The sequence below is a fragment of the Pongo abelii genome, chromosome 2 (assembly GCF_028885655.2).
Source record: "Pongo abelii isolate AG06213 chromosome 2, NHGRI_mPonAbe1-v2.0_pri, whole genome shotgun sequence".
NCBI classification, from domain to species: Eukaryota; Metazoa; Chordata; class Mammalia; order Primates; family Hominidae; genus Pongo; species Pongo abelii.
Genome location: NC_085928.1, coordinates 81,263,025 through 81,280,664, shown reverse-complemented (window position 1 = coordinate 81,280,664; position 17,640 = coordinate 81,263,025). Strand labels below are relative to the sequence as shown.

General features: G+C 41.3%; 1 protein-coding gene across 4 annotated transcripts in view; it reads left to right on the top strand.

The window, feature by feature from the left end:
- The window catches only part of GXYLT2 (glucoside xylosyltransferase 2), an 87,428-nt gene extending 79,419 nt beyond the window's left edge, over positions 1–8,009 (top strand). For 3 of the 4 annotated variants that reach the window (XM_024244365.3, XM_063721974.1, XM_063721973.1), the window contains one exon: positions 6,074–8,009. In XM_024244365.3, coding sequence (XP_024100133.1) covers positions 6,074–6,256 — 183 coding nt within the window. In that variant the 3' untranslated portion in view covers positions 6,257–8,009. Of the gene's footprint in view, positions 1–3,239; positions 3,378–6,073 lie in introns of those variants that run through there. The other variant, XM_063721972.1, reaches the window with a different exon arrangement.
- Positions 8,010–17,640: the final 9,631 nt, after the last annotated feature.

Genomic DNA, 17,640 nt, shown 5'->3' with positions numbered 1-17,640 from the left:
CCGTCTCTACTAAAAAATACAAAAAAAATTTTTTTGGTGCCGGGCATGGTGGTGGGCGTGGCGCCTGTAGTCCCAGCTACTCTGGAGGCTGAGGCAGGAGAATGGCATGAACCCAGGAGGTGGAGCTTGCAGGGAGCTGAGATGGCACCACTGCACTCCAGCCTGGGTGACAGAACAAGACTCCATCTCAAAAAAAAAAAAAAAAAAAAAAAAAAAGAAGGTTCTTGCCTCTTTATGGACTCGTGGGCTAGGGATGGGAGAAGAGAGGAGAAAATAGAGTAGGAATGCAGGTATGTGTATGAACATGGCTGTCTGGAGCCCTTTAAGCAACTTTCTCAAGAAAACTGCAACATAGTAAGACATCTGTACAAAAAATTTAAAAAATAAGGCAAGCCTCATGCCTGTAATCTCAGTGACTTGGGAGGCTGAGGCAGGAGGATCACTTGACCCCAGGAGTTCAAGGCTACAGTGAGCTATGATTACACCACTTCACTCCAGCTTGGGCAACAGAGCAAGACCTGTCTCAAAAAAAAAAAAAAATTTCATGACACAAGAAAACTATATGAAATTCAGATGTCAGCACTGGTAAATAAAATCATATTGGGAACCAGTGACACCTATTCATTTATATATTGTCATTTTTCTTTTGGTGGAGATGGGATTTTGCTTTGTTGCCCAGGCTGATTTCAAACTCCTGGCCTCAAGTGATCTTCCCATCCCAGCCCCACAAAGTGCTAGGACTACAGGTCTGAGCCATCGTGCCTGGCCATTTATGTATTATCTATGGCTATATTGGCACTATAATAACAGGATGATTAGTTGTGACAAAGGACATATGGTCTACAGAGTCTAAAATATTTACCATCTACTCCTTTACAGAAAAAGTTTGCCAACCCCTGACATAAAACATGTAGAATTTATTAGGCTTTGTTGTTAAAGATGGAATTCTCTAAGTTTCATGAACAGGCTTTGGTAGAAGTGAGGTAGGGGGTAAATCCTGTAACATAGTAACATTTTTTTGTGTATGAAAATGTGCATTTGCAAAAAAAAAATAAATAAAACATTTAAGGCCAAGCACAGTGGCTCATGCCTGTAATCCCAGCACTTTAAGAGGCTAAGAAGTGAGAGGATTGCTTGAGGTCAGGAGTTTGAGGTCAGCGCAGCCAACATAGTGAGACCCCATCTCTATAAAAAATAAAATCGGCCCAGTGTGGTGGCTTATGGCTGTAATCCTAGCACACTGGGAGGCTGAGACAGGCAGATCACTTGAGGTTAGGAATTCAAGACCAGCCTGGCCAACATGGTAAAACCCCATCTCTACTAAAAATACAAAAATTAGCCGGGTATGGTGGTGCACGCCTATAATCCCAGCTATTCGGGAGGCTGAGACAGAAGAATTGCTTGAACCTGGGAGGCGGAGGTTGCAGTGAGTCTTGATTGCACTACTGCACTCCAGCCTGGGTGACAGAGTGACACTCCATCTCAAAAAAAACAATTAATTAATTAATTAAATAGGCCCGGTACAGTAGCTCACACCTATAATCCCATCACTTTGGAGGCTGAGGTGAGGAGTTCAAGACCAGCCTGGGCAACATAGTAAGACCCTGTCTCTGAGAAAACAAATTAAAAAGTATGCATTTGCTAGGGAGAGTCCTGGAGAATTCCAACTCTGAAATTCCCAGAGTTGGCTGAGCACGGTGGCTCACGTCTGTAATCCCAGCACTTTGGGAGGCCAAGGTAGGTGGATCACCTGAGGTCGGGAGTTCGAGACCAGCCTGACCAACATGGAGAAACCCCGTCTCTACTAAAAATACAAAATTAGCCGGGCGTGGTGGCGCATGCCTGTAATCCCAGCTACTCGGGTGGCTAAGGCAGGGAATCACTTGAACCTGGGAAGCAGAGGTTGCAGTGAGCCAAGATCATGCCATTGCACTCCAGCCTGGGCAACAAGAGTGAAACTCCATCTCAAAAAAACAAAAAAGAAATTCCTAGAGTTGACTTCTGTACAGGGAAAGTGTTTAGCATGCATCCAAGCATTTTCTTCTGCATTTCCTGCTGTTTGGTTTTCAAAGGCTGGGTGATTTAATTACGCAGAAAATTTGTTCTGTGCTTAATGATATCCTCACATTTAAATATTCAAACACTGACTCCAGGGGCAAACTCATTCAGGAGTACAAGCAGAAGTTAAATAAGTACACAGCAGCCATGTGTCTATCAGAGCCACTCTTGGGTTTCTTTTGTGATCTGTCACCCCTGGTTTGGAGTTGAGCAATTGTGGTTCTTGAGTTACAACTCATCTGGTTTGTTTTCTGGGGGATCAGAAAGAGGGCTGAACAGCTTTGTTTCATAAATGATTCTGCTTAGTACACTCCATGATTTTCCTCAGTTGGGCCTAAAAATACAGTTTTCATTCAGGCATTTCAATCAGAAAAATCACTAACCCTGACCCAAAATGTGAGTAAATATAAAGAGACTCCATCATAAAAGATGTATTTCCCCATTCTCTACAATGCTGTGAACCATTGTGTAGTGGGTCAGAGCTTGGCTTTGGGCCTGGACAGATGGGTTCAAATCCCAATTTTGCCACTTTCTGGTGATTTGCCATTAACTGTGCCCTTACCTTACTGGGCCTCAGTTTTTTCATCTGTCAAGTGTAGATAATAAGATTATCTACCTCAAACAAGTGTTATGAAAATTCAACAAAATGATAGTCTTTACACTTTTAGTACAGAGCCTCACTTACAGCTTGTGCAATAATTAGAAGTTGTTTTGGCCAGGTGCGGTGGCTCACACCTGTAATCCCAGCACTTTGGAAGGCTGAGGCAGGTGGATCACTTGAGGTCAGGAGTTCGAGACCAGCCTGGCCAAAATGGCGAAACCCTGTCTCTACTAAAAACATGAAAATTAGCTGGCATGGTGGCACGTGCCTGTAATCCCAGCTACTTGGGAGGCTGAGGTAGGAGAATGGCTTGAAACCGGGAGGCAGAGGTTACAGCAAGCCAGGATCGTGCCACTGCACTCCAGCCTGGGTGACAGAGTGACACTCCATCTAAAAAAAAAAAAAAAAAGATAAAAAGAAGTTGTTTTGATGATAACAATTTCACACTTCCTCTAGCTTTTTCACATTTCTCTCTCTCTTCTTGCTTATAAATATTTTCTCTATATATATTTTTTTCTTTTTCTCCCTTCATCTGTCTCTGAAAATATTATCTCTCTTTCTCTCTATTTCTCTGTTTCAGGTGCTCATAGACATCCTAACCTGTGTGGTACGTGTTTGTGTGAAAGGGCAGTGCAGCCTCCCCACAAGAAGGCATCTATCAGATAGACATTTTTGCAGTAATTCTCTTGACAATCATTTATGAAGCATCTATTTTTTGTAGGAACAATTCTAGTTTCTAGGAATTTGGAAGGTAATAAGATGAACAAAGCCCTAGCCTTTAAGAAGCATATATTCTGAGCTGGGCGCAGTGGGTCACGCCTGTAATCCCAGCACTTTGGGAGACCGAGGCAGGTGGATCACCTGAGGTCATGAGTTCGAGACCAGCCTGGCCAACATGGTGAAACCCCATCTCTACTAAAAATACAAAAATAAGCCAGGCGTGGTGGCAGGCACCTGTAATCCCAGCTACTCAGGAGGCTGAGGCAGGAGAATTGCTTGAACCCAGGAGGCGGAAGTTGCAGTGAGCTGAGAATGCACCACTGCACTCCAGCCTGGGTGACAGAGCAAGACTCTTGTCTCGGAGGAAAAAAAAAAGAAGCATATATTCTGGTGGGGGAAGCCAGACAATACTCATTGAGAAAAAGAAAGAAAGAAAAATTCAGCCGGGGCAACATAGTGAGATGCGTCTCTACAAAAATTAAAAAAAAAAAAAAAAAAAATTAGCCTGGTGGCACATGCCGGTAGTCCCAGCTACTGGGCGGGGAGGGGTTGGGGCTGGGGTGGAAGATCCCTTGAGCTTAGGAGGCCAAGGCTACAGTGAGCTAGGATGGCACCACTGTACTCCAGCCAGAGCAAGACTTTGCCTCTTTAGAAAAAAAAATAATAACAACTGGGCGTCGTGGCGAGTGCCTGTGGTCCCAGATAATTGTGAGGCTGAGATGGAGGATCACTTGAGCCCAGGAGTTCAAGGCTGCAGTGAGCCATGATTGCCCCTCTGCACTCCAGCCTGGGTGACACAGCAAGACCCTATCTCAAAAGAAAAAAAAAATCCTCTGAGATAGTGAAAGGAGTTCAAAAGGTGTAAAAAGAGTGGGCTAATCGGTCCAAAGTCCTGGGCTGGAGAGGAGTGTTCTACCAGCTGGGGGGAGGGGCACCAGGAAGGCTGCTTGTAAGTTCTAGACTTATCAGATGGAGGCAGCCCAGGGGAAATCTGGGGAAAATCCCATGAAACAGAAGGAATAACCAGGGGAAAGTCCCGGAGGCGGGAATGAATTTGGTGTGCTGGAAAGACAGGACTGGCCAGATAAGAGGAGAGAGGAGGAACTGAGAGGGGAGAGTTTCCAGGTCACCTTGAACCTTCAGAACAAGGGAGGAGTTGGAATCTCATTCTAATGGCAGTGGAAAGCCCCTTCAGGAAAGTGATAGGCTCTGATTTATGATTTAAAAATATCACCTTGGTAACGTGGTGGAAGGGATGCAATAGTGAAAACAAAAAGGCTATTTATTTGTGAGACTAATCGCAGCCACCTGGGTGAGCAACGGGGCCAGCATGGGCCTGCGTGGTGGCAGGAAAATGGGAAGAAGTCGCCATATTTGGGATATGTTGTTGAGATAGAGTTTACAGGACTTGCTGATGAATTGGATGAGGGTTGTGGGGGGAAAGAGAGGAATTGAGGGTGATTCCAAGATTTTGACCTATCCTGTTCCCATTACTGGAGCTACAGTGGTGAAAAGGACAGATTCAGGACTGGCCTCAAGGGGTTTATCAATGGTTTAAATTTCGCGATTAGAGAAAAAGTATCCCAAACCTGGTCTGGGAGAGAACCTTCTTGCGTTACATAATGCATAATCTCCTTCTGAGAAGAAATTGGCATCTCTGATAAACCTGTGTAAGCAGTATTTCTGATTAATTTTAAAGGATTAACATTTGTTCTAGGAAACCAGACACCCACCTCTCCTGTTAGGCAAGAGTGTACTGATCTTTAACCATTCTTCTTTCATTTCTTGCTAGTCTTTCCATATAAAATGTCCTGACCAAGAGTGGATCTTTGACTTGATCTACTACCAGCCTTTTCCTTTTCAACAAGATTGTAATAAAACTTTGACACATGTGCATAACTAAGTGGTCTGAAAGATTTATTTTGGGATATACTGCTCATAGACGTATTCCATGAAAAAAACAAAAGAAGTTTTAAAAATGGCAGTGATGATCTCAAAAGCCCAATATTAAGAGGGAAGTAAACAACCACTAATATTTGGTACCTGAATTATTAAAATATGGTTTATTGCCAATAAATTTTACTAGGAATTGTTAAACCCTGAACTTCACGAGATTACCATAGACATACCCTAAAGTTTCTTCATTAAGATTAAGGGCAAAAAAGATGAAGAATTCATTGTTTTGTTGTAGTAGATTTCAAGTGAGTATCTTGAGCCTTCCTTCTACTCAGCATAAACATGCTATGATATATGGACTTTCCTGTCCTTAGAGACATGCATCATTTTTAGATTGTAAGACCCTTAAGGACCCAAATTTTTTTTAAAATTTTATTACTATTCTTTTTTAATGAGATGGGGTCTTGCCATGTTGCTCAGGCTGGTCTCAAACTCCTGGGCTCAAGTGGTCCTCCCACCTCGGCCTCTCAAAGTGCTGGGGTTACAGGTGTAAGCCACCATGCCTGGCCTTTTTCTTTTTTAAGAGGTAAAGAAACTGAGGTTCAGCGAGTTTAAATGATTACCTGGGGTTGCACAGCTGAGACAGGATTTTAAGTTAGATCTTCAAAGGTCTTTTCACTTGTCCAAACCTGTGCCTGTGGGCTTATGATAATTCCTGTGTCATTTCTTAGTAAAAGTGATCTGAATTTAAAATGGCATTTCTGTTACTAAATAAACTTTTTTTTTGTCATCTTTCAGTTTCCCTTTCAAGACAATCTCTTTCAATCCATGTATTACCCCCTTCAGCTGAAGTTTTTGGAGACTGTGCACACTTTATGTGGACGCATCCCGCAAGTTTTTCTGAAGCAAATTGAGAAAACAATGAAAAGGGCTTATGAGAAACACGTCATCATCCATGTTGGCCCCAACCAGATGCACTGAATATTTTGTTTTGTTGCAAGTCAATTAGGCGTCTTGTGACCAAGGAAATATTAATCTCTAAGCTGCCTGGGTCTTTTTGTGTGAGTATTTAATGGTGCTCCATGACTGTTGAGTTTTAAAAACCTCGTTAAATTTTGCCAAATCAGTTGCCCCCAAAAGGGAATGTGCTTTTCCTTATTTTTTTTCTAAAATGCTATTTATCTCTAAGGAAAAAAAAAAAAAGACTATTATGCATTTAACATTGTTTAAGCAGGTTGAGCTAGCTGTGAAAATAGCTTTCATGAGCCTTCCAATTCCTAAATGTCTGAGACCATTTCAGTGGCACCTGAGGTGTTACATTGATCTAGCATTCCTGAGACTCTTTCTATGCAACTGACTCCCCCACACCCGTGTTAGAAAAGTAATACACACTTGTGAAACAGAGACACACTTGTAGAGCATATGGGTCAAGGGCTCAACATCAAGATTAGATTAGCCATAATCCTATTGACCAGTGGAAAAGATTGTTTCCATTTTAAAGCAGTTCCTTACAACCTTTTTTCTCTACTTTTGCATTTTCCACTCTAACACACATATAAAACAGGTAATCTCAGTAAAAGCTGGCCTTTTTGCTGAGATTTTTATGTGGGAGACTAAAATATTAGACGAGATGATTATGTGTACAGAATTTTATTTAAAATACATCTGAGAGAAGCATTCAGATACTTGGGCAGTGTTAAAGGATGAAGCATATATCTGGGGGTATTTCTTCTTCTTTTTCTTTCTTTTTTTTTTTTTTTTTTTTTTTTTTTTGAGACAGAATCTCACCCTATAGCCCAGGCTGGAGTGCAGTGGCACAATCTCAGCTCACTGCAACTTCCACCTCCCGGGTTCAAGTGATTCTTATGCCTCAGCCTCCCCAGTAGCTGGGATTACAAGTGTGCGCCACCATACCCGGCTAATTTTTGTATTTTTAGTAGAGACACGGTTTTACCATGTTGGCCAGGCTGGTCTTGATCTCCTGACCTCAAGTGATCTGCCTGCCTCAGCCTCCCAAAGTGTTGGGATTACAAGTGTGAGCCACTGCACCCAGCCAATCTGGGAGTATTTCTAAAGAAAAAAATTGTTTTGATTTGTGGAGGACTAAATCGTAATACATTTCTATGCAACAATAGCTTCTGAGAGGAAATTCAGGAATTTTTGTGTTTACCACAGACGAAAACATTTGATCTGTTAATCATCAGTAGCTGTGGTCATCTCTCTTTCTTAAACTCTTGGGCAACGGGTGGAAATCAGAGACCAACTTCAAATTTAATGTGTAAAAAACAAATAGTTCAGCTGCTTCTATTGGTAAGAAAATTCAACTTCCTACCAGCCTTAGAAAGGTCTCTTTAAACAATTTCTTTCCCCTTAGGGTTACCCAGCTGGTCCATACAGGTTTTATCACCTCACTGCAAGGAGGAAGTTGAATATTCTGTTCCCCTCGGGGATCTGGCTTAATCCCTAGTTGCTCATATAGTTGGTATCAGCATAGCAATATTTTGCATAATGCTTTATTTTTCTCAAATGACTATTGCATAAATGACCTTGATATTTGCAACAGCCTAGTGGATTTAGTAGGGTCCTGAATCATCTCTATAAGGTAAACAAGGAAATTGTAACACAAAGAAATAAACATATTGAATATGATTGCTATTCTGTAAGACATACAGTCTGTGTAAGATGCATCTTATTTACAGAGACATTTTTGAAAATTAAAATATTAAATACCTTTTGTTATATAGAGACAATGATCTGAAAGTATAAAATGAAAAATATTATCTTGTTGATGTAAATATGATACCCTTATATATATTAGAATCCAATAAGATATCATGGGCGCAATATTAGCAAAAAAAAGTCAGTCTTACCCTGAAAAAAAAATAGATATGAAAATCTCAGCACTACACAGAAATGTTTGGATGTCAATCAGTTTTGGTATGCAGCAGTATTATAGTAGTAACAAATTTAGATCTAAAATTTTAGGGTAATACTTTCCTTCTGATCAGTTGCCCTGTGGGTTATTTTTGTTAAGGAAACTACCATTATGATGGGAAACTCTTATTTTTGCTGTTATATTTTGTTTCCTTATTTCACCACTAGAGGTGACATCATTATTTTGTAACTTTAGTACTAGGCTTTCCATTTGTGGTATGGACAGGTATGATATGGAGCAATTTTTGAATTGTCTTTCACATAGGGGAAATTGCATCTTATATACCCATAAATTGGGTTTTAGTGAAAGAGCCAGGATGGAACATAATTTCCTAACTTCCATCCCAGTTTCCTTTCTACTTGTTCAGAATGGCCAGTGAAACACACAAATGGCACTCAGATTTGTTGATGGCTCACCAACTCAAAGAGGTTCCTTCCCTCCTTTGGTAAGTCCCACAAAAACATCTACTGTAAAGACTTGAAATACAATGCCTTTCTTTTTTATGAGAGCCAAGTTTACCCACAACTCTCAACTACCGGTACTGGTCTGACTGTGCAGAAAAGGGTTGCCCGCAAAGGTCAATGATATCACCCTAGAACATTCTAGAATGATGAATTTTGAGAATGTGAAACCTTAGAACCTCGTGTGGTTGTCTGCCTTGGAATTCCTGTGCTGTATCCTGAAATTTTAGCTGAATTTGGCAGAGAATTTAGAGAAAATTTGCTTTTCTAATCCTTGCTGCCTGAAAGTGCTAATTATTTTCCATAGCTAGGATATTACCATGGAGCAATATTTTCTCTGCCTTTGATAACTCCCAGCAAATTACTACATTAACTGCCTTTGAAATCCAGGAGCCACAAATTTTAATTCAGTGGCCTGCTAAAACATGCACACTCTGGTCTAAAGTTTGCCAAAGGTGGTGCTGCCCCATATGCCACATCGAGTACTGGGAAGGGCCGGGCACGGTGGCTCACACCTGTAATCCCAGCACTTTGGGAGACCGAGGCGGGCGGATCACGAGGTCAGGAGATCAAGACCATCCTGGCTAACACGGTGAAACCCAGTATCTACTAAAAATACAAAAAATTAGCCGGGCGTGGTGGCGCCTGTGGTCCCAGCTACTCGGGAGGCTGAGGCAGGAGAATGGCGTGAACCCAGGAGGCAGAGCTTGCAGGGAGCTGAGATTGCGCCCCTGCACTCCAGGCTGGGCGACAGAGTGAGACTCCGTCTCAAAAAAAAAAAAAGAATACTAGAAAGAAGGTGGGCCAGTTCTCTCCTCTCCTCCTGCCCTGCCTTTTCTCTCTTCCCTCTCTTTTCTTCTTTACTCATTTCTTTTTAATTTCTGTTTAATGCATATAACTATGGAGTTCCATTAAAGAAGGAAAGAGCACTTCTTGATAGCAAAAGGTGACAGTATTTTTATATGCATCGAGATTGAGGTTTTTCAACAGCAGTGTCACTGGAAATGCTGACAGTATTTTTCTTGCTGAGTGTTTCTCCAATATAAATCTCAGTAATCATGGCTTACATTGAAAATTCTAATATTTAAACAATTAACTGGCTAGAAAAGCAATTTAAGTTTTTCTTCAACTTCCAAAATAGCAATTTAGCACTTTGGATACAAAGCTCCAAGCTTTACTATTTATGGGATATGTCTAGTTCATATTCAGTGCTTCCATTGCAAATTATTGTGACTTTTACCAAATTTGATATAGAAATGGGTATTTATATGGACTCAGACGTTTGAGAGTATTTCTTTCATTTGCAGTTATGGTGTTCATGAGCAAAAACAAACAAATAAACCAAATCATACAAAATATTATTATTCACAGTGATTGAAAACAAAATAATGATCCAATAACAAAATAATCACTCCAGCCCAGCCTGAACGCAGGACATTCATACAAATTTAGATTCATGTATAAATATTATCTGATATTTATACATATAAAAGATAAATTACATGTGTTTGATAAACCAACATAAACATGATTTCATCACTGACATCAGAAATATGTTGAGTTCTACGACAGCACAAATCATATTTCCTTTCTTTCTTTCTCTCTTTTTTTTTTTTTTTTTTGAGACGGAGTCTCGCTCTGTCACCCAGCCTGGAGTGCAGTCGCATGATCTCGGCTCACTGAAAGCTCCGCCTCCCGGGTTCACGCCATTCTCCTGCCTCAGCCTCCCGAGTAGCTGGGACCACAGGCGCCACCACGCCCAGCTAATTTTTTGTATTTTTAGTAGAGAAGGGGTTTCACCGTGTTAGCCAGGATGGTCTTGATCTCCTGACCTCATGATCCACCCGCCTCGGCCTCCCAAAGTGCTGGGATTACAGGCGTGAGCCACCGCGCCCGGCCTCTTTTCTTTCTTTTTCTTTTTCTTTCTTTCTTACTCTTGCTCTCTTGCTCTCTCTTTCTCTCTCTCTCTTTCTCTCTTTCCCTCCCTCCCTCCCTCCCTCCCTCTCTCTCTCTCTTTCTTTCCTAAGCAAGCTAACACAGGACATATTCTCTTTTTTTTTTTTTTTCTTTGAGATGGAGTCTCCGTCTGTCACCTAGGCTGGAGTGCAGTGGCACAATCTCAGCTCACTGCAGCCTCCGCCTCCCAGGTTCAAACGATTCTCATGCCTCAGGCTTCCGAGTAGCTGGGACTACAGGTGTGCACCACCATGCCCAGCTAATTTTTGAATGTTTAGTAGAGATAGGGTTTCACCATGTTGGCCAGGCTGGTGTCGAACTCCTGAGCTCAAGTGATCCACCTGCCTTGGCCTCCCAAAGTGCTGGGATTACAGGCGTGAGCCACTGTACCCAGCTGACATATTCTCACTTAATAGAATTATAGAGAAATTTTTCATGTTTTTCTTTTTCTTTCCCACTTTTTCATATTCCTCTTTTTCATTTTTGCCTTTCCGTTTCTGTCTATGATGTAAGCTTCTGAGTAGAACCAAGAAGCTTGGCTTTAGTGGCAGAATGACAGAATTTAGGGATCCCTTGCAGGCTAGAACGAAGTTCTAACCCTTAGACCAAATCTTTATGTTAAGAGTTTTCCAGAATTAAAAAAAAAAAATCAATCAACACAACACACACACACACACACACACACACACACACACTGCCTTTAAAAGGAGGAGCCAATATTTGTTGTAACTGTGAACTAAGGAATTATAGATAAACCTTAGGTCAAATCATTTCACAATTGCATTGGTGGTATTGAAAACTGATGAGATTTCTCTGACAGAGAGCTTTGTCCTAGTTTTTGTTCTTCATAGGTCAAAACTGGCAATATTCTCTTGTCTGCAAGATAAAGTGTTTGTGCTTCTATCGCCATATGCATGAACATGTAAGAATCAGATACAATTTCTGCTTCATCAGTTTCACATGTTCACGTTGTCACTGAAAAAATGCATTCACTGTTTATAGCTCCCAAGGAGACCCCAAATTCTTTTTTTTTTTCTTTTGAGATGGAGTCTCGCTCTTGTTGCCCAGGCTGGAGAGCAGTAGCGCGATCTCAGCTCACTGCAACCCCCGCCTCCTGGGTTCAAGTGATTCTCCTGCCTCAGCCTCCCCAGTAGCTAGGATTTACAGGTGCCCGCTACCATGCCTGGCTAATTTTTGTATTTTTAGTAGAGACAGGATTTCACCATGTTGGCCAGGCTGATCTCAAACTCCTGACCTCAGGTGATCCACCCACCCCGGCCTCCCAAAGTGCTGGGATTACAGGAGTGAGCCACCGCTCCTGGCCCTGTATTCATTTTTTATGTTGGAAAACATTTTTTTGTAATTTTTCTTTGCAAAGAAATGAGCATAAAAAAGAATACTCCAAAGAAAAGGAATTATTACGGCAAATTAAAAGGGACACGGTACTATGATTTAATTACTGTCTTGTCTTTTTAAAATGTCATCTCGTTTTACCCTTTTTTTAAATAAAAGCTTTAAAAAACATGTCTTTGGGTATTATTTTGGAGGTATGTTTCTTTTATATAAGATTTCAAGTTTAAACATTTACAATAAGTAATAATATTTAAATTCTTACAACAAGTAATGAAATATTTGGTTTAGTAATTAGCTTAGTCTATTTTTAAAAATCATTAAAATTTGCTTTGTTTTTAAAAATGCCATACTACAAATGATGTTATTTGGTTTTAATGGTGTTTTGTGTTTAAGACAAAATAAATAGCATTTGAAGAATGTGAAAATTAGTTATCTATGTTCCTACATTTTATTTAACAAAATTGAGCCTAACTTGCTAGCTAGTACACACATCAAAAATAACTGACTAAGCCAGATGCTGTGGCTCATGCCTGTAATCCCAAACTTTGGGAGACTGAGGCTGGAGAATTGCTTGAGGCCAGGAGTTCAAGACCAACCTGAGCAACAAAGCAAGCCCCCATCTCTCAAGAAAAAATCTTTTTTTAAAATTAGATGGGTGCGGTGGTGCACACCTGTAGTCCAGCTACTGAGAAAGCTGAGGTGGAAGGATCATGAGCCAGGGGAGTCAAGGCTGCAGTGAGCCATGATTATACCACTACATTCCAGCCTGTGCAACAGAGTGAGACCCTGTCTAAAAAAAAAAAAAAAAAAAAGGTCAGGCATGGTGGCCCATGCTTGTAATCCCAGCACTTTGGGAGGCTGAGGCAAGCAGATCACGAGGTCAGGAGTTCAAGACCAGCCTGCCCAACATGGTAAAACCATGTTTAGTCTATACTAAAAATACAAAAATTAGCCAGGCGTGGTAGCAAGCACTTGTAATCCTAGCTACTCGGTAGGCTGAAGCAGGAGAATTGCTTGAACCCAGAAGGTGGAGGTTGCAGTGAGCCAAGATTGCACCACTGCACTCCAGCCTGGGCAACAGAGCAAGACTCCATCTCAAAAAACAAACAAACAAAAAACGTTCTATATTCAGATAAACTTGGACTCAAATCCTAGCTTATAAATTATTAGTCATGTAACCTTGTAGAAGTAGCTTAACCTCTCTGTGCCTTAAACAATAGACATTAAAATATCTACCTTATAAGGGTTATTGTGACAAGAGATATAAAAATAAGACTTTTAGCATAATGCTGATTCAAAGCACTTGCTAATTTTAAAAGCATGCTTTATTATCACGTCTACATTGTTACTGTAGAAAAGTAAAGTCTGGGTGCATTTGAGTAAAACATGAGGCCGGGCACACTGGCTTATGCTTGTAATCCTAGCACCTTGGGAGATCGAGGCAGGTGTATCGCTTGAGCAGGAGTTCAAGACCAGCCTGGGCAACATGGTGAAACCCCGTCTCTACCGAAAATACAAAAAATTAGCTGGACCTGGTGGCGTGCGCCTACAGTCCCAGCTACTTGGGGGGATTGATCATTTGAGCCCAGGAGGTTAAGGCTGCAGTGAGCCCTTTCTCAAAAACAATAAATAAAGCAAAACATGAAATTTCAGAATATTAAAAATATCTTATTTGTGCTCCCTGCCTCCACTAAATAAATGGCTAATAGATTTTTTTAAATATCAGATTTAAGGAATGACAATTTACCAGTCTACCGTGGTGTCCTATGTTTACTCACCAGGGAGTTCATATGCAGAAGTTCTGCCTTCCTTATCTTTTTAGAGGAACTTAGCTAGAAAAGCGTGACTCTCTGGCTGCACTTTACAATTCTCACTGCAATCCTGTTTCTGTTTGCTTCCTAATCAAGTCCTTTAGTTGGAACACAGCTCAGAAGCAGCCTCACCCTCTTTCATCACAATCTCATATTTCTCTTCCTTCTCCTTCTTCATTGTTTCATTAAGTCATAAATGTCACTAACACCTACTCCCTGCCTTTTCCCAGAAACCTGGGCATTATCCTTGTCTCTTTCCTCCCCCTGGTTTTACATCATTGTCATCACTAAATCATTTCTTCGCCACTAAACCACCCCACTCCCAGTACCAATTTCTGTGGTAAGTTAAAGCCCTTTGAATTTCCAGTGACAGCAAACACAGCTCAAACTAGCACAGAAAAGAAGAGAATGGACTATGTCTACCTCCTGAATATTAACTGAGTCAGCTTCCTCTTTTTATCTTTACTGCTATCTCTGCTCAGAACCCTTTGAGTCCCTGTCATCTCCAGCCTGCATTGTGCCCTATGTCTCTCTTCTCTCTCTACATTCCCTCTGGTTTCCTCTAAACCATAATCCACCCCTACCCCATATTCCCCTTTGCTCTTAGGATAATGCCTAAGCTCTTTTCCAAATGTCTCAGAGGCCAGGCATAGTGGCTCACGCCTGTAATCCCAGCACTTTGGGAGGCCAAGGCAGGTGGATCATCTGAGGTCAGGAGTTTGAGACCAGCCTGGCCAACACGGTGAAACCCCATCTCTACTAAAAATATAAAAATTAGCTGGGCATGGTGTGCACACCTGTAGTCCCAGCTACTCAGGAGGCTGAAACAGGAGAATCACTTGAACCCGGGAGATGGAGGCTGCAGTGAGCCGATATTGTGCCACTGCACTCCAGCCTGGGCGACAGGGTGAGACTCTGTCTCAAAAACAAAACAAAACAAAAGAAGAAAAACAAATGTTTCAGAAAGTTCCTGTATAATCTGTCTCCTATCTCCCTATTCTCATCTTGAGTTATTCTCCCCCACTACACTAATTTCCATTTATGCTGGTTTGTTTTCTCTTTAAGTATACAAGCTTTTTTCCTCCCACAGGGGTTTTGTACGTACCTGGAATCCTACACCTTGCCTCGCACCTTATTTCACCTGGCAAATTTCCACTATCCTTCAGGTCTGAATTTAAATGCCGTTTCCTCATGGAAGCCTCCTCTTATTATGCCATATAAGGGCAGGTCCTCGTTTTATATTGACTCATATCACCCTGCACTTTTTATTTGCATTATCTATTATAACAATAATAATACTTATTTGTATTAAAATACTAGTTTATTGAATACCTGCCCCAGTAGACACATAGTTCCTTGAGAGTATGGTCTTTGCTGATCCTGTTCTCTGCTCTATGCCCATCATCAACTCAATGGCTAACACATTTCTCATGCTCAAAAAATATTTGAAGGCCGGGCGTGGTGGCTCATGCCTGTAATCCCAGCACTTTGGGAGGCCAAGGCAGGCGATCACCTGAGGTCAGGAGTTTGAGACTAGCCTGGCTAACACGGCAAAACCCCGCCTCTACTAAAAATACAAAAATTAGGCCAGGCGCGGTGGCTCATGCCTATAATCCCAGCACTTTGGGAGGCCGAGGCGGGCAGATCATGAGGTCAGGAGATCGAGATCATCCTGGCTAACACAGTGAAAGCCCGTCTTTACTAAAAATATAAAAAAATTAGCCAGGCATGGTGGCATGTGCCTGTAATCCCAGCTACTCAGGAGGCTGAGGCAGGAGAATTGCTTGAACCCGGAAGGTGGAGGTTGCAGTGAGCCGAGATCGCGCCACTGCACTCCAGCCTGGGCGACCGAGCAAGACGCGGTCTCAAAAAAAAAAAAAAAAATTAGCTGGGCATGGTGGTTGGCACCTGTAATCCTCGCTACTTAGGAGGCCGAGGCGGGAGTATCGCTTGAACCAGGGAGGCAGAGGTTGCAGTGAGCCGAGATCGTGCTATTGCACTCCAGCTTGAGTGACAAGAACAAAATTCCATCTCAAAAAAAAAAACTTTAAGGAATAATAAATGAAGTTATTCATCTGCATCATGAATTGGGACCAATTCCTATTGGCAAAGCTTCACAATACCCTGTATTGATTTTGAATGTTTTCAGAAACTACTTTTCCTGTAAATGTTGGTGCTGGACTATAATAACCCATACTATAAAGTCTCAGCCAGGCATGGTGGCTCACACCTGTAATCCCAGCACTGTGGGAGTGAAACTCTGTCTCTACTAAAAATACAAAAATTAGCCGGGCATGGTGGTGCACACCTGTAGTCCTAGCTACTTGGGAAGCTGAGGTGGGAGAATTGCTTGAACCAGGAAGTGGAGGTTGCAGTGAGCCGAGATCGCACCATTGCACTCCAGCTTGGGCAACAGAGCGAGACTCTGTCTTACGTAAATAAATAAATAAATAAATAAATAAAGTCTCATTCAGTGGAAATATGTTGAGGCCAGGTGCACTCCAGCCTGGGCAACAAAGTAAGACTCTGTCTCAAATAAATAAATAAATAAAGTCTCAGTCAGTGAAAGTATACTGAGGCCAGGTGTGGTGCCTGATGCCTGTAATCCCAGCACTTTGGGAGGCTAGGCAGGAGGATCATGAGGCCAGGAGTTCAAGACCAGCCTGGGCAACATGGCAAGACTCCATCTCAAAAAAAAAAAAACACTTCAATTTGCTGGGAGTGATGGTGCATGCTTGTAGTCCTAGGTACTTGGGAGGCTGAGTCAGGAGGATCACTTGAACCCAGGAGGTCAAGGCTGTAATGAGCTATAATTTTACCACTATATTGCAGCCTGGTTGAGAGAATAAGACCTTGTCCCTAAAAAAAAAAAAAAAAAGAAAGAGAATATATTGATTGAGTCAGCTTATTTACTTATTCATAAAATGACATGGTTAGGTCAGATGAGGTTAAAGTTCCTTTTTGTGTAAATGCTCTCTATTTCCATAATCTGTTTTTTATAGCTCTATAATAGACATTTGTGGGATTTTGGCTGCCTGGAAACCACCCCACTCCTGGTACCAATTTCTTTAGTCATTAAAACCCTTTAAATTGTAAGTGACAGCAAACACAACTCAAACTAGTACAGAGAAAAAAAAAAGGTCTTGCGTAAGTGAAAAATCCGGAAATAGCTCTATATTCAAAGGCTCAAAAGATGCCAAGGGAAATGTATCATTTTAACAATGCTTTTTTCATTAATATTTTATTGAAAACCACACATCCTTCTAGGATTCTGGCCATAAAATTTTCATGTCATTTTAATAGAATCATTCCATCTTTGGAAAAATACCTTGTCTCCATGTTCAGATGAAAAGTGGTATTGCCAACCTTGGTCAAAATATCAAGAAAATTGTTCTCCTGGTGTTTAACTTAATACAACTATAATATATCTTTTTCCCCTCATTGAAAACTATCATTAACCAAATAAACCCCTCATACCAGAAACAATTCAATAATCTAAAATGAATGAATGATTTGGGAGGGGGTGGTTCCTTATCATAAATTTGATCTGTTGGACAAGAGTACTTCAACAATTCCTCAGTTCCACAGTCCCCATAGACTCCCAGAGGTGACAGTCAAAATCATAAATGTTGATGTATCCACTATACTTACATAGGCTCTATGTCATGTATATGCATATAGGCTGTAACTATAAAGAGACACCTGGGAACACCTATGCCTGTCTCATTACGGAGCACTTAGAGTTTATCAAAACAATAGCATTTCTTTTTTCAGGATTGCTCTTCTGGGTCAAGTGACAATGCAAGTCTAAATGTCATATTAGGAAATTGAATTCTTCTAAATTATTGT